Source organism: Odontesthes bonariensis, chromosome 12 (genome assembly GCF_027942865.1).
Source record: "Odontesthes bonariensis isolate fOdoBon6 chromosome 12, fOdoBon6.hap1, whole genome shotgun sequence".
In the NCBI taxonomy this organism is placed as follows: Eukaryota; Metazoa; Chordata; class Actinopteri; order Atheriniformes; family Atherinopsidae; genus Odontesthes; species Odontesthes bonariensis.
The window spans coordinates 15,177,403-15,195,284 of record NC_134517.1 but is presented as its reverse complement, the minus strand read 5'-3'; the positions used below and the strand labels follow the sequence as shown (position 1 = coordinate 15,195,284).

General features: G+C 40.1%; 1 protein-coding gene across 4 annotated transcripts in view; it reads right to left on the bottom strand.

Annotated features, from left to right (window-relative positions):
* Positions 1-9,132: 9,132 nt before the first annotated feature.
* nalcn (sodium leak channel, non-selective) overlaps positions 9,133-17,882 on the bottom strand; it is an 84,547-nt gene continuing 75,797 nt past the window's right edge. For 3 of the 4 annotated variants that reach the window (XM_075479217.1, XM_075479218.1, XM_075479219.1), the window contains 8 exons: positions 17,685-17,778; positions 17,251-17,383; positions 15,844-15,959; positions 15,290-15,447; positions 11,738-11,888; positions 11,461-11,610; positions 11,211-11,328; positions 9,133-10,033 (listed from right to left, as the gene is read on the bottom strand). In XM_075479217.1, the coding sequence (XP_075335332.1) occupies positions 9,891-10,033; positions 11,211-11,328; positions 11,461-11,610; positions 11,738-11,888; positions 15,290-15,447; positions 15,844-15,959; positions 17,251-17,383; positions 17,685-17,778 (1,063 nt within the window). In that variant the 3' untranslated portion in view covers positions 9,133-9,890. Of the gene's footprint in view, positions 10,034-11,210; positions 11,329-11,460; positions 11,611-11,737; positions 11,889-15,289; positions 15,448-15,843; positions 15,960-17,250; positions 17,384-17,684; positions 17,779-17,882 lie in introns of those variants that run through there. The other variant, XR_012772535.1, reaches the window with a different exon arrangement.

Below are 17,882 nucleotides of genomic sequence, written 5' to 3'. Positions count from 1 at the left end.
ATCCAGCAGAGAGTTATTTATGATCGGCTTGACCTAATGGATACCTAAGCAACCTCTCAGAAAAATACCCGAATGGTAATTTTCTACTTTACTACCATAATTTAAAAAACATATATATGTATGTATAGTGGGCAAAGCTAAGAGGACAACGGGTGTTTGGAAGTTTTTAGGATTTTACCTCGTAAATGGTACAGCAAACAAAGGTAAAGCTTTTTGTCAATTTTGACGAAGCTGATAACAAAAACAACAAATCTGCATACTTACCTGCTACCCCAGGAAGGCAGCAGAGTCACCACATATGATTGCTCATTGCCAGAGGCTCATAAAAACAAGATAGCAAGATCTACATGCAAAGATGTGCAGCTAATCAGTATTAGTTTTAGGGGAGAGGCTTCAGTAACTTATGATGGAACTTGAGACTTTGCACTACAATTTCAGTACACATTTTTAAACTGATTGACACCACATGGGAAAGCTTTGAGACACTAAATGATCAGACTCTTGCTCTAGCCCCAGACGGACATCACCAGCCACACGTGTTTATGTGACAGTCACAGTTCACTGACTTTTAGACTCACGGGAACTTGACAGTTATGTCCTGTGTACTAAGGAGCTGAGAGGACGCAGCTGTCCGTGATACAGAAAGCAAAGACAGCACACTGGACAACTTTAACATTTCTCATAAAGCGAACCCTTCAAAACTGTGTGAGTATAGTTAGATGAGGTATTCAAATACATTAAAAGAATTGTGTATTTAATTCAAATTCGTTAAAACTAGATCTTTGGAAAAAGTGACAGTCTTATTGCTTATGGACATCGTACAATATACTTATCTTGTATGATTTGAGTAGAAGCTAATAGAGAGGCAAGTATGATTATAACATGAAAATAAGTGATATTGTGTGTGTGTAGTTGTTTGAAAAGTTTTTATGCCCAAGTAGTAGCAAATACTGTTCGTACGTCCCTAATGTTTGTCTATTTATGAAGAATGCTGTTTTTTCTGCGGTTGAATCTCTGTGAGAAAGACACTTTTGGTATGCTGACATTTAGTGGCTTTGCTCAAACTCACACTATCAAATTAAAAGTTATCTCATGGCTCAGAGTACCTCCCCTGTGTTATTTTAGCAATTATGCTGAATTCAAAAGCAGCAGAGATGATAAACGAAAGCATTGTTCATTATGTGCATGAAGGTCTATGCGAGGGTGATGTTGATCTGTGTGAGAGCTAGAAAATGTTTTCAATACTGCGATAAAATGGGACTGTTAATGAGAGGAATTGAGAGGTTCTTGTCAACGTCTAGTGTTTTTCATTGGTGCACATGGATTCAAATTAAACCATTTACCTTTTTAATTTTTACCGCTATTTGGTCAATCAGTAGTCATTCCTGATGTTCATTTCCCACAAGCAAAGAGAGCAAAACGTAACTGTACCCAATAAACGTAAAAAGAAAACAGGAACAAAAGAATGTCCTCATCCAGGCCCACTAAATGAACAAGTCCTTTCTACCTCTAAAAAACGAAATATATTGTAAAAAAACGGTGTTCAGGAACCATTCTCAAATATTATTTGTATCTCCTTTGCAGATTTAAAAATTCATAATTATTGATGATACCCTTCGGAGTTTGATGCATATCAGCCTACAGTAACTTAACATGATGGGTTTAATTAATGTCAATGTCAAGAATCAGGTCACAGACTTTGTGATTTCATGCTTAAATAAAATGAGTCAAAGTCAACTCTGCAATGAGTTGCACATTTCTCAATATATTCAGTGTCTTATCATCTTTTGATCACTTTAGGATTTCATTCTTTTCTCACAATGGCAGCACACACAGAGATTACACGCCAGTCATCTCAACTCTATGTTTATCATTTCCAAAACTGTTTCCTCTGCTTAATCACTGCTCTGTGGTCTAAAGTTATAAGAATAAGAAGCAGTGTCAGCCTGAAGTCTGAGATGCCTTACCCACCCTGAGACTGCTACAGCTACTGCCTGTATCTGCGCTTGAGTGAATCCGAATCCCTTTGGCCTCCATTACTCCTGCAGTGTTTTGTGGTAACTCCAATCATTCATATACTCTATGCCTCAAGTCAGCAAACTTATGAGTTGTGTGCCCATCTCGGGCAGTGTGAAGACCACTGGAACTTCACCCTCAAGGATTAGATCAAGCTTGACAAACCATTTGACGGTACACTCCCTGACTTGCCTGTTTGTTTTTTTTGGACTGTATCCAGGAAAAAGGATAGAGCCTTTTTTTCTCAAAACATACATTCTCACAGTCCATCAGAAAATATTGATTACCGTAGCTATCATCTGAATAAACTTTGCTCAAGCAGTTTACAGTTTCCTGTCCCCAGTGTGAAATTAATTGCTGTGAAGTTGCCAAATATCAAAATCTTATTTTTAAATCAGATCTGCACTGTCTTAAAATTCAAAGATGTGCCAAGCCTTGCAGAAAAGAATCTGTAAAATCAAATAACCCATGAAGGACATTGATTTTTTCTTTGATAGTGTTAGATGTCGGCTTGCTTTTGAGCATGCATCAGTCAGTTTGTGTGAGCTCGCATGCCTGTCCCCTGCACGTGAGTCAGACATTTTTAGGAATCAGAAAAATTGAGTGTGACTGCAAGGTGGCAAAAGGTTACATTTGAAAAACAAAGTATAACTCAGCAATGTTCTCTTTTGATATTTCGATTGTTAATCTTCAAATGTAGCCAAGTACAGAAGGAGGAAAAAGAGAGGAAAATAAAAACAAAGTTGAGGCAAAATTGAAGTTGTCAGTTTGTACCTGTGTTGTCCCAAACTATCCCATTCTGCAGCCTGGTGGGGGTTTCTGTCAGTTGCCAGCAGCTTCTACTGTATATGTTCCTACTTCTGTCATTGCCATTCAATCTCTTTGTTTAGGCTTTTCCACATCTCTGGGTCTGGCGCTCACAATATCCTGAGAACACACTGAGAGGAGGGGGCAGATGAGAAATGCACACATTAAAATCATTCGTAATTTCCAAAGGGAAGGAAGGAAAATATAATTAGGTGGGGACCGTCTCAAGTTATGGACAATCTTTGATCTCAGTAGAAAAATAAACAACATATGTATATAGAAATGAGGAGAAAGCACGTTGTTCTTTTGTGTGAATGCACAATGTTCCAGCACACAGTCAGCGAACCATTCTTCTTCAGCTTGACCTACAGTAGCTGGTGATGTTGCATTGCTTTTTGATTTCTTTTTGCTTTGAAGACCCTCACAAGCTGATGGCAAACTCCCAGAATGCTTTGACATGATATTGGGATATATATGCAGGACAAGACATGGATTCTCACCAAGAAGTGTAAAACTCATTTGAGCTCCTGTGTGGCTGTTTATTTATTTTAAGACATCTTGCGATATTTGGCTTTTCTGAAAGGAAATCTTTCCTACACAATGCAGCTTCCTCCATGGCTGCTTAAATAAAAACTCACTATTTCATGCTTTTTCTTTTTTCCCTGACAGTGTTCTCATAGCAATACAAAAGCTTTGCCTCTTGATAATGTCTCATCCATCTTCTGCTCCCTTGTTCAAAACACCATGTGCACAATTTGACATAATAGCAGAGAAAAAATGTGAAATTATAAGGCAATGTATCACTAAGGGCTGTAGTCACATGAAAATGCTTTTCCAGTGGTCTTTGATGGCGCTTGTGACAGTGAAATTTAATCGTTTGAGCATAGCACCCCCTGCAGGTATGCATTATTTCATGCTTATAGTACCCTCAATGGTTGGACTGAAGCGGAGGCTCTCATTGTTACCCTGCAATTACAGGCCTTTCTACTGTGATTGGTGGGTAATTGACTTGGTTTGAGCCTGTATGATTTTCTTCTGAATTTGCCACTCATATTCTAATTTTGGCTCCAGATCAGACAAAGCCCGCATTCCAGTAATTAAAGACACCAAAGCCAGGTGTAGAACTGAGGAACAAGGGACCCATAGCCAGATGAATGGGACTGATTAGTCATTTAGTGAAAATGAGACTTTCTGGCTCAAAGACAAAGCAAAGCTCTCACTTTGTACTCGGTGTTCATAGGAGTGGCGATTAACAGCAGTTGATAAGGTACTGAGCATGATGTAAAAGCCTCAAAATGACTTCCTGAATTCATCTTAAATACAAAGAAGCAGCGGTGTCAAAGTCTTTCTGTAAAATGAGGAGAAAAAAACACTAATCAAGTGTTATATTGCCTTTTACATTTTAATGGGTATGGGAAATGTGAAATTTGCACATAACAGACTATCCTAGATGAATTGTGGGGATTATTGGAGACAGAAAAAAAACAATAACATTTTACAAGATTCTGAAATTCGTGTAAGTTGGTAAGTAGATCTTGGTTCAAACTGACAATTTTCGTATTACCAATAGTTCATATGTACAATATGATTTATAAGGCAATTTCCTTTTTGTAAAAGTTGGCATGAGGTCAAACTTATCAAGCTTAAGTAATAAAAACACACAGATTAGATTTTTTAAATATTTTTTGGTTGTATCAACTAAAATGATAAGGAAACGTTTTAACTTAAATCCCATCCTAGTGGCAAAAAAATGAATTTAAAGCATCAATTTTGGTCCTTAGTGACCAGCTGCATTCAGGTCAAGGTCAAGGTCAGCATATCTTGATTTTTCTTGCCCACCACACAACCCACCCCGCCTTCCTCGTTATTGAGACTGGAATAGATTTTAATCAACACATTATACCAGTTGTTAATTGCTTTTGCCGCCTGCTGCTCAAATAATTTGCTACTTTTTTATTGTTGTAGTAGCCATCTGTTTCAAAACACAGGGACAGGATCAGGCCTGGACCCGCGGTGGATGTTGACATGAGATACAGGCGGCTAATTTGCACTGCCGCCACCTTATTTAAGAGGCTAAGAATGTGTGGAGAGCCTCGCAACAAGAATCTTAAATGAAGAGCTGGCTGCACTGAATGTATGAAAATGAAATCCCATTCTTAAAAAAACCCAAACATGTTAAATCTACATTTATTATACGCAGATGTAGTCCTGCACTAAAAGCATTTTCGACAAGTAAGTACCGTAAATTCCAGACTATAAGCCGTTACTTTTTTCCCAGGTTTTATGTTGCGGCTAAAATGTTTTTTTCTTTTTTTTTCATGCCGCCAAAAACATTTTGCCTCGTAACATTAGATCAATAAAATGAACGAATAGTTCACGGTGGTCTGGTTCTGAGGCTGTTCAATTCGGACGCTGAAGAAGATGACTTTGATGGTTTTACTGCGCAGGAGTAAGATGAAGAGGGCGATCAATGACTTTTCCTGGTAGGCTACTGTCTTTTTTTTTTTTTTTTTTTACCAGCCATGTTACAGGCACTGTTCGAAAAAAAAGCATATACGCCACATATTTGTGCGTTATCGATAGGCATTTAAGTCAAAACCATCGGTGATACAGGGACTGTTCGGGAAAAACAGCATATGTATTTGTTTATATTACCATACGCATTTAATTAAAAGTTTAAAAATCCTCACGTGTAACATGTTTCTGTGTAAATATCTCATATTGCAATGTGTACACCCGCGTCTTATAATCCGGTGTGGCCTATACAAGTACAAAATGGATGTTCTTTTTAAAATTAGAGGGTGCGGCTTATATTATATTATCATACTGCGGCCCTTGACAGGTTGCAGTATGTCCAAAACTCAGCTGCCCGGGTGCTAACTCACACCAAGCCCTGGCAGCACATCACCCCTATCCTAAAGCAACTTCACTGGCTCCCAGTCAAAGCATGCATCACCTATAAAATCCTTCTCTTGACCTACAAATCTCTCCACTCACTTGCACCTAAGTACATCTCTGATCTCCTCCACCCCTACTCCCAGTCGCGGCTTCTGCGCTCCTCAGACAAGGACCTACTTTCCGTTCCTCGCACCAGACTAAAAACATATGGAGATAGGGCCTTCTGTTCAACTGCCCCTATACCCTATGGAACAATCTGCCACTTCACATCCGTTCTGCCCCCTCTCTACTACAGTTCAAAAAGAATCTAAAAACACATCTCTTCTCCATGTCCTACTCTTCTTAAACCCACCCCTCCGGCCCTACCCTTCCACCCTTCTTTTCTTTTGTTAAACGACCTTGGATACCTTGAAAGGCGCTATATAAGTCCAAGTTATTATTATTATTATTATTATATTCAGGTGCGCTCTATAGCTTGGAATTGAAGGTACTCTGCAAATGCACACGCGTGATGATCATATGCTTCTTTTAAAACACTTAATCACTTCATTTTGGTGACAGACACTTTAACTAATGACTAACAGGGCCCATGGCCAGGGATCAGTCAGAGAAAGCTTTTGCCCCACTTCATCTCATTTTACACTGAACAGTTAGTGCTTAGGCTCATGTTGTGATGATGACCCTGTCACAGGTCATCGACATGTTCCTTTTATTTGAATCACAATGTTAGCCTCTTCTTTGTATGTTTTTGCGTGCTGCTGATCAAAATATTTTTAGGTGCCACGCGCTCATCAGTAGATTTCTCATTTGCGTAGGAGAAGCAGTGTAGCTGAAATCCAGGTAAAACTAGATCAGGCATAAAGAATAGCTTAAGCTCTTGGAAAGGGTGCTGAGATTTGTTCAATCAAAGGTTTTAGAAGAAATATAATCACATCTTACAGCCATTTGAAACAGGAAGCATTGACACATTCTAGGGCAATCACACCTCATTTCTGGTCAATAATCGGATTGGTCACATTGTCTCTGTGTGAAGCCTCAGACGTACAAATTCAGACTTTCTGAAGGAGGGTGACAAGTATGTTCTCAATCAGTTTTACTTTCCAACACTTCCTCCTCCAGAACTATTTCTAATTAGACTTATAGAGCCATCATTAGTTGCACTGTGATTGTGCAGTGCACATACATGCTTGTCTGTTCGTAATTCCTCCAGGTAGCTCTGTCTGTCATGCCTGGAGTATCTGCATCTGTGTGCCTTGTATGGCAAAAAAAAGTCAAAGAAGGCATTTTTCCAGTACATGCAATGCTGTTACTGCTGGTCTGCAGGCTTTGAATAGCCCATCTCAACAGGAGGGAACCAAGCTATCAAAGCCATCATGTACTTTAATTACAGGTAATCTCGACTTGCAGACACTCTTCCACGCCTTCTGCTCTTAAGAACTTCCTCCTCAATTACCAAAGTGCCTAAATTAGGCCCTAAATAAGCACTGGACATGCATGAGGGAGAGGTGGGCAAATTACAATAGAGAGGGTAAAAACTACAGGCCCTGTGAGAGCCAGCGCGATGCAGAGGCAATTAAAAGACAAAAAAAGTGCTCTACCATGCAGGGTGAAAATTAGAAAAAAGAGTGAAAGAGACCTTTGATGAGCTAGCTCTCAGCTAAGTGGGGTTTAAGAGGCGATGGATGATGAGAAGAAAGAGTGAGAAAAGACAAATTAAAGACAGTTGATTGGCAAGAAGGCTGATGTCACACTGTTTCCCTACAGGACCATATGTCAGGGACCGCACTCAGTCACTGAGAGTGGAATGTGTGAGTAAATCATGATTTCTATAGAGCAGGCATCCCACAGGCAGCTGATTCTCTGCACTCTCTCTTGCTATGCCTCATATTCATTATCCAGCTGACCCCATACACACTTCATTAACTATAAAACTCAGCAGAGTTTTTAAATGGACAAATGAAGACCCTGTTTCTTTTAATAGGCTAATTCTGTGTCTAACAAGGGGCCTTGTTAAGGGAAAATGCAGCAGTATGAATGTGAGTGCTTTACTAAATTAGCTCCAGTCTGACCTGGAGCCATTGTCTGACGAAGTAACTAAAAAGAAATACATCATTGAGGGGCACAAGGAATTAATTTAGTGGTTTAGTCACACACACACACACACACACACACACACACACACACACACACACACACACTGTTGTTTACAGCTTGTTTGTAAGAATGGTGAACTGGATCTTCTACATTTCATCCTGTGGATAAGGCCGGCTCACACTGACCTGGATGGCTGCTTGGAAACTGATCTCATCTGGAACCACAGTGAGCTGCTCATAGCAGACGACAAGACCATCACCAGCGGTCATCGCTGTGAGTGGAGAAAGTGCTGGGCAGCAGAATGACTCAACAGGGGAGTGTGAGTAAGGGCAAAAGTAGAAAATAATGCATTACACAGTTTACTCTGCATCCCAATTGCAGAAATGACCAGAATTGTATGAGCTCCACATCACTCAGCATAATAAGATGTATAAGGAACTGACTGGACCAAATTAAGGGAAAAATAAAGACTTGATCGTCAGAGGAGAGGAGAGGGCAGTATGTATCCAGGAGAGGGCAGTGTTACCCAGAGAGTGGGTTGAGACTGCACTAGGTCTTTGATCCGAGCAGATGTGTGTGAGGAGGATTGTTAAACAGCATCTGTTTATTCTAATTGTATGTTGACATAGAAGCCTAAAATATTTCTCATAAGATTAACTGAATGACTGTCTAGAACAAATCATACAAAGAAAGGTGATGCATGGTTTTCATGGGTAAAACGGATTTTTAGGCTTTAGGTGACATAGGCTGTATAAGTAGCAAGGAGTATGACCTGCTTGTAATTGTTAGCAGTTTAGGATCCTTAAGAGAGCAAAAAGTTTGGATACTTCTCAGGTTCATGTGCAACACCTGTTAAAAGTTACATGTTAACTGTAAGTGCGCAGGTTCCTGGAAGGGTCCACTTGTTGATAGGAGAAGGAGCTCCATGTGCCGTTGAGTTTGCTTCACCATTAAAATAATTTGCAGTGTATGAAATGTTTTCATTGTGCTTGTCCTTTTTCTACTGAACACATAGAAATTCATTCAAAGAGTCGGGAAAATAAAGTTTTTGTTCTTCTCTTGTTCCATTTTTGAATACCAAGAAGCACCTAAACGTCCATATAATTACTGGATGTTTGACTCTCTCAACAGTGTATTTAAATCACATTGATGAAATATTCATGTGTTTTCAATGGTCATTCTTCCAAACAAGTTTTTCCTTTTTTTCCTCACAGAATTTCTCACTTGTCCTTTTTCCAAATAGGTTTTGCAATTTTGCATCTAGGTTCTGTAAAGTATGTTGAATGAAGAAAAGACAGTCTACCACTCCTTTGCTCATAAATGCCTAACGGGCCTTTATTATCATAAATATTTCAATAATTCATAAAGATAACCATTTATAATAATTTACAAAATATGTTTCAATGCCACACAAATACAGATAGATTTATTTTTCAATTACATTCCCAGTCACACATGTAAAAGTTTCTTTAATTTCCTTGTTCTACCACACAAAGAGGATGCCTTCTTTTATAGTTACAAAGTAACAAAGTAACTATGAGAATAAAAAACAAAACGACAATTATATGATTACTACCACAAGACAGTTGTGATTAAGACCACAAGAGACTTTAGAAACACTGACCGAAACAGAAGAACAAGGATAAAGCAGCAACACACAAAGGACGACAGAAATTATTGGTGCTGCAACAACACAGTTTCAAATATCAACATGAAGCGATAGAAAACACAAACAGCAGCAGCTTCTTGGTTTGTTTCGTGAATACATTATGGCCTAAGTATCAGATAATCTGCTTTGACACCATATGTGCCTGCATAGAAAAACTGAGCAGTGGAAATCACATGAGGACAGTAACACTTAACCTAAGAGGTATGAAATCGCCACTGCACACCAAAACTGCTGCTCTCTGAAGGATTCATAGATGGTCTCCCAACAAACCCATCTGAGCAGTTCTGAACCGGGTGGCACTAAAAAATGATCAGGCTAGAGCAAGAGAGAAAATGAAACAACCCGCGTTGTCCAGCAATCTTCCCAGCTCATCTGTAAGACACGGCAGGTACACTGCGACTCAGCTCTAAATATCGATGAGGTCGTCTCCGCTCTCGTCACTCTCCACAGTCAGCTGACGCGTCCACCACTTCTTCACCTCTGACCCCGAAGAAGCCTCATTGTTGACAGGGTTCATCTTATAAACAATGGACTTGACACTCGTGCGACCTAGCGCGACACAAACACGAGAAATTCACAGCGTGAGTCACATGGTCTCAGTGTAACTTTTTTATCCTCACTATTCCAGTTTGACAACATCTGAACCTCTACTTATTTCTAGGATGCCACTCTAAATCAAATCAAATCAAATCAAATTTATTTGTATAGCACATTTCATGTACAAAACAATTCAAAGTGCTTTACATAAAATAAAAGCATTGCAGCAGGGAGTGGAAGAAGCATTAAAAATACATAAAATAATATAAAGAAAAAACAAATGAAATCATTTAAATGAATTTAAAAACAACCAACAGTCTATATTTCATGCATAGACACATGAGAAAAGAAATGTCTTTAACCTGGATTTAAAAATGTCTACATTTGGTGAGAGTTTAATCTCCACTGGCAGTTTGTTCCACTTGTTGGCAGCATAACAGCTAAATGCTGCTTCTCTGTGTTTAGTCTGGACTCTGGACTGGACCAGCTGACCTGAGTCCTTGGATCTAAGAGCTCTGCTGGGTTTATATTCTCTGAACATATCACAGATGTATTACCAGATGTAACAGATGTAAACCATCAGCAGGCTTTTAAAATCTATTCTGTGACTGACTGGAAGCCAGTGTAAAGATTTTAAAACTGGTGTGATGTGTTCAGATCTCTTAGTCCGGGTTAAAGCTCTAGCAGCAGCGTTCTGGATGAGCGGCAGATTTTTAATGCTCTTTTAGGGAAGTCCAGTTAAAAGAGCATTACAGTAATCGAGTCTACTGGAGATGAATGCATGGATGAGTTTCTCCTGGTCTTTTTGGGAGAGGAAACCTTTAATTCTGTTGATGTTTCTGAGATGGTAAAAAGCTGCCTTGGTGACAGCTTTGATGTGGCTGCTGAAAGTCAGATCTGAGTCTATCAACACTCCGAGGTTACGAACTTGGTCAGTGATTGTAAGGTCCCGAGTCTCAAGATATTTACCAACGCTGACCCTCTTCTCTTTGCTACCAAACAGAATGATCTCAGTTTTGTCTTCATTTAATTGTAGGCACTCCAAGAATGCCTTTGTTTTTGAAAGACTCGTCTTGATTCACTCAAGAGAAACGTTTTGCTCCAGTTGGAATTCACGTTAACATAATGTCGTCTAAAAGAAATGAAAAGGGAAAAATGAGCAAATCAAGGAACAGAGAGGCATACACACCGGCAGGCAGCCGCCACTGTCCCAGCTTCCGCTGTGGTCTCCCCAGGTCGGCGGAGTCCTGCCTGTACCCTCCTCTGTCTGACAACGTGGGGCTCAGAAGCTGCTGGAAACCACTCATCTACACAAAGAGATATCCTTTGTTGCACCAGTGAAAACATATACCTGCAGATTATATTATGTGCTTGCAAAATATCAAGCTGTGAGCATGTGTGAGTGTATACGCAGTGGTGGTTTGGATGTAAGGCTTCACCTCAGGCTGCAAGGGGTTGTCTGGGTTGTTAGTGTTGCGGTCTTCACTTGGCACTGTGGTCTCTATGCTGGGAGGTTTGAGGAAGAGGCTCAGCTCCTGCTGCTGGCTCTCTCTCAGGCTATGGATGATGCTGCACGACTGCTGCTGCTTCTGTGAGCGTGCACAGACACAATAGCAGTCCGTGTCATCCACTCATACAGACAGTGATGTAGGGTACATGTGTGAATTTAACTAGAAAAGCTAAGTGTGGCTATGTGTTTTCTGTTAAGAGACTAACCGCCCGGATCCGTTTGAGGCATTTCTTGAGCCACATGCGTATGGTCTGCTTGGCGACCTCCTCTTCAATGGTGTACTCCAGCTGTTCCCGTGCCAACAGCTCCTCCAGCTGGAGAGACTTTCTAATGTCCACTGAGCGATAGGACAGCATGCTGTATGGTGGTAGACACACACACACACATATATATATATATCCAGCAAACCGCATATGCAAGGACACACACACAAACCACAAGAGAGGGACAAAATTAGCGGATTTGAGATTCCTAGAACTTAAAAGCAATTTCTCTCCACAGTCGCCTCAGGTATGCTCAGGATGGGAGATTGGACCGAAAAAAAAAAAAAAGTTTCAGTGCAGGTTTCCTTAGCTAGGAAATTGTTTTTGAATTGGCTCTATATGACCGAATTGGATTATTTTATGAATAATTATGATTACAATTAATTGAATTCCAATTCAAGTGCCTTGAGATGACATTTGTTGTATTTGGCGCTATATAAATAAAAATGAATTGAATGAATTGAGTTGAATTGGGGGACAGGTGAAAACAGGTGTCATTCTGAAATTCTGTTTTTAAAACATCCGATTCTTTAATTTGTTGTCTCATCTTGAATCAACATTAAAAAAAAAGGACCTGGACCTGTGTGAACATGATTATTACAAAAACTGTATTTGTGTGGATTCCTTTTATTGTTTTTTTTTTTTAATAATATTTTTATTGATTCACAGTTGCAGTAAACAATACATCAAAAGAGTCACATTTTCATTTTTCTGCATAACCCAACACCCATCCCACCCATCCAAGAGACCCTTATTACTTTATATAAACAGGTTGGTGTACCCAGTTGAGCTGGATAACAGTGTGAGAAAAAACAAAAAGAACGAAACCAAAATCAAAGACAAGACATAAACATGAAAAAAAAACAAAAAAACGAGGATTGCAACATAACACTTTTGTTTGTTTGCTGCCTGCGTCTGCATACTCAGTAGATCAGCCCGCTGTTCCCAGAGAATCAAATCTAAGGGATGGGGGGTGGACCGGGCAAGGCATGGGTAAAGAATCAGGGGGATATTTCAGTTGCAGGAAGTTTATCAATATAGTCAAGTAGCGGTTTCCAGTGTGAGAGAAACTTCTCGGGGCGGCCTCTAAGGCTGAATTTGATTTTCTCCAATTTCAGTAGAAATAATAAATCGTGTAGCCAAGATTTAAAGGAGGGTGGTTGGGAAGATTTCCATAGGAGGAGAATTTTCCTGCGTGAGATCAAGGACGCGAAAGCTATGACATTTTTCTGCAAAGATGTGGTTACGAGTCCATCGGGAGGCACTCCGAAAATAGCTATCTGTGGCGAAGGACTAACAGATATTCCTAGGATGTCAGAAATAGATTTAAAAAATGATTGCCAGTAGTTAGACAGTTTAGAACATGTCCAGAACATGTGTGCTAGGTTGCAGGGCGTCTGAGAGCATCTCTCACAAGCTTCAGTAGTACTGTCTGGATAAAGTTTGAAGAGTTTGTCTCTGCTATAGTGGAGTCTAAAGAGTACTTTAAATTGGATAACAGAAAGTCTGGCGCAGCTAGAGGAGGAGTTAACAGCTTCTAACGCTTTTTTCCATAGAGCATCAGAAATGCTTATCTGGAGTTCGGATTCCCAGTCAGCCCTGCTCTTATTTACAGATGTATCATTTGTTGGTGTTAAGAGGTTATAAAGAAATGAGACGTGACCCTTAGGCAGAGATTTAGCCTGGAGTACTAAGTCTATACCGCTGAGGGGTGGGGCTTGAGGGAACTGAGGAGAGTAGGTTCGCGCAAAGTCACGAAGTTGGAAAAAGCGAAAAAAGTCTGTATTACCTAGTCCAAAGGTCGAGCGTAGTTGGTTGAAACTGGCGAACAGTCCGTCAATGTATAAGTCTCTCAGGCATCTCAGGCCTTTATTTTCCAGAGCTGCAAAGCGCGAGTCAATCCTGGCTGGTACAAATAGGTGATTATTAAAAAGTGGTGTACTTTGAGGTAGGGAGAGCCATCCAAACCGTTTCCTGATTCGAATCCAAATTTTTAATGTATTAGTTACAATGGGGTTAGATGTAAAATTTGCGAGAGAAAGGGGTAGGGTGCCGCATACAAGTGCCCGGAGGGATGTGGAGCATGAGTTTGCCTCCAACTGACACCAACTATGTTGAGGTGAGGTGAACCAGAGCAATATCTTTTGTGCGTTAGCCGCCCAATAGTAGCCAAGGAGATTGGGTAATCCCAGGCCGCCTGATGATCTGCTCCTCTGGAGCAAGGATTTATTTGCTCTGGCTCGTTTACCTGCCCAGATGAATGTCGATGTGATGCTGTCGATAAGATTAAAAAACGATCGAGGGAGGTAGATTGGTAGGCACTGGAAGAGGTAAAGGTATCTTGGTAAGATATTCATTTTTACTGTTTGCACTCTACCTGCTAGAGACAGGGGTAAGCGGTTCCACCTTTGAAGATCTTGTTTGACTGCTGCTGTCAGTACTGAGAAGTTCTGTTCTTTCAGTGTGCGCATAGATCGTGTGACTATTATTCCTAGATGATTCCTTTTATTGTTGAACAAAATCATTGCTATTAATTTAAATGCTACACAGCCTAAAATCTGTGTGTTTAACAAAGGAAAAGGAAGTTTATTCTCCCTGGGAGGAATATGTAAATGAGCACAGTTACTGGAAACCCCGGTGAGTTTGCAGATATGGAATCAGTCAGGTTCTTGATCAGTTCATGATCACTATCTTATTAAAGCAGCGACCGCAGCTTCTCAAATGTGAGGTTTTCTCACTGTAAAATCTCACATTTGAGAAGAGCCTCCATGTTCTCAATAGGATTTAAGTCAGGTGAGGGAGGGGACTTGGTCATGTTTTTCTTTTTTTTGTGTAGCCAAGTAAATAAATACTTGGAAGCACGAGCTGCAGCACAGACCTGCATTAAGAACAAGGTTTTCTTGAATGCAGCAGACTTCCTCTTGTGATAGTGCTTGCAAGACATATGTTCCACAAACTAGTTTACGATTTGAGTGGGTTTACATTCCATCTTCAAACTGAAAAAGTCTGAACAAGCTCATTTCAATGACAAACTTGAAGTGGTGCCTCAAGTGATTTAGCAAGGGCCACCTCTTCTGCTCCTTTTAGGAGTTACTCTCATCCCATCTGTCTGTAAAACCTTTGAAAAAACTGTCTATGGGTCTCTCCTGGTCCAACCTCGACGTGAGTCTTATTCAGTGATAGCAGTTCCTCAGTGGTCCTTACTTTGGCCATGTCTCTGAGCACTCTGTACTCACTTTGTAGTCCGGGGACATTCTAACAATGTTGCAGCTCAGCTGTCTGGTGGGAGAATAAAGAGATCCTGGTGGCTTCGGGTTTTCTTTTTGTCAAGTCTTTTGCAGTTAATATTTGCTCACTGTTGATCATGGTGACCAGCAACAAAACTTTTAGGATGTCTAATAGTTTTTCACCAATACTTCAGCTTTTTCAAGCCTCTGTCTGGAAAGAACTGCTTAATGATAATACACACATTATTAAGATGTATACAACAATCACCTGAGGACATCGTGGAAGGTCACATCTCCACCGCTGTGAAGTCGCTCCATCTCATAGCACATGTGCTTAAACAACAACTTGTCCTTGTCCAGATCCACTTCCAACCTTCCTCTGAGCAGACGAAGCAGGAACTTCACCCTGGATGTTGGGATCAAGCCCTGGAGAGACAGCCACACACAGTGAGTGACAGAGACGATGGCACGACTCAAGAGGTTTCTGATAAGCTGATGTGCATTTCAAAACTTTAAGAGTCTTACTGAAAGGCAGATGCAGATGTCAAAGTTCAAATGTATATGATGCTGTTACATGTTCTGCAAATTACAACTGCACTTGTCTGTAGTGTATAAAAAGAGTCAAAGGTCTTCACTGCAATGATATATTTTCTAATCAAGCACCTGCTGCTCTTATTACTTTCATTCCTATTACTGAACGCTGTAACTCCATTCTCTCCAGCCCTCTCTCATTAGCGCTTGTACAGCTTTTATCTTCTCTATACTGTCCTATACTACCCTAAATAGTCTTCCTATTCCCCTCTCCTATTGCTAATTTCTCACCTCCCGTTTGTCATCCACCATGTTCCAGATGATTTGAAAGTGCCTCAGGTCATTATAACTCAGCAGCTGGTCCTCCTCAGTGGAGTAGAACAGAGAAAAGTTCTCCACAATGATGGCTGCGGCGATAGAAAGAAATAGAAAGTTATTGATTGCATGATGGCAGTGTGGTTTGCATAGCATCAGTCATCCACATTCACATAACAATGAAAGCAGTGTGTTGCTGCTGTATTTTAGACTCTGTGGTTCCCAGCGTGCATGAGTTGCAGCAGCACTGTTGGGTATCTTGGCCTTTTATCGACATTTTATATCATATTTAGGTCCATATATGTATATGTGTATATATATATATATATGTATATTCAATTTTTTATCTGTGGCCCTTTTTTCGACAGGGGGTAAAATCATTAAAATGAAATGTTGATTCATGTCAAGGTATTTCTTCATAGTTATACAGCACTTGTAGGTAAAGATGTCATCTAAATTCACTGAATGTGTTATTTTGCCTTACATTACACTCTCCAGTAATGTGTTGTGGCTGCTAGCGCAAACAACACAGCTGGTGGAGCATTCTAATATATGAACAAATTTAAGTTTTGATGAAGATTTACTGTGTTTTTTCTTTTCTTCTGAGGTTACTTATATGGAAATTAATAGGCTGTTTCCTGCCAACAAAAAGCTCAGAGGGCATCGTAATGAGAGTGGTTGTTGGTTGAAAGAAAAACTGCGCTTAATGCCATAATACTGTAACGCACATGCATTAGGAGGATCAGCCTTGACCTTGACAACATCCTCTTTTCTTTTTTAGCTAGTATCTGCAATATATCGCTGCGGTGTTTCCTAATTTCACAAATTGGCTGTTTAGTTCAATGAGTTAAAAAGGCTCCCAGCGGTAGGACAGGGGACCCATGCTGTTTTTTTTTTTCTTTTCTTATTAACTGCAAGATGTGATCTAAAGTATGAAAAAACTTTAACTTTTGAACAGTTTCGGATTATAATTGCACAGCAGTCCAACGCTGTTTTTAAACATCCTTTCTTTGACTTCTGATGAAGACTTTTACTACAACCCCTGCTACGTTTTTTCCCTTTTCCGTGGATTGCATCTGATTTTTAAGGTGTTGCATTCTTCTAACCTGTCACTCTACCTCTGTCCCTTTTCCTTTTCACAGGAAATACACAATAATTTCATTCATAAGCTCTTGTTGTTGCTGATGTCATTTATGGCATTATATTGACTTAAATTCAACTATTGGAATATTGGCCTAAGCTTAATAAAACCATAGCATGTAATAGGCTATCTGTTGGGAACTCGCATCATAGTGTCAGAGTCTTTAGAGCGAAGTAATAATGTGACAGTACAAATGTTAAATGTATGGAATAAACAAAATAAGTATACAAACAAACCCTGACCTACAAGTAGGTTGAGCATAATGTAGGCTATAATGACATAGAAGGAGCAGAAGTAGATAAGTGCTCCAGCATAGTTGCCACAGTCCGTCTCCCAGTAGCGATGTTTATCTGGGGTGCAGAATGGGGGCTGGACCTGGGGACAAACCAAAAAAACAAAACAATTTGGAATAATGAATGAAAAAAATGACACGCTGTCAAGTCAGCAGAGCAACTAAAGTAAAATGAACACCAGAAAAATAACCACAGCATCATTCTCTCTACAGTGAGCACCAGAAACAAAAAATCCAGTGATGCTATACTGTCCTTCGAACGGCAAAAGAGGGGAAGCAACCTTGTAACAAAACAATATATATCATTCTTCTAGATTAGAAATGAATGGTCTGTTCTTTTATCCACTATTTAGTGTTGTGCACTGGACTTGTAGCCCATCTTACCATGCAGTCATGCATGATTTTATTCCAATCTTCCCCAGTGACAATACGGAAGAGGACGGTGATAGCTTTGCCTGCTGTGGAGAAGTTGGCATGTCTATGATTGGAGGAGACAGACAAAATGAGACAGGTAACCCTGCAAAGACTTCATACTCCATCAGCGGCCTGCAGGTCGAATATGGAATCAGAGAAACAAGTTCC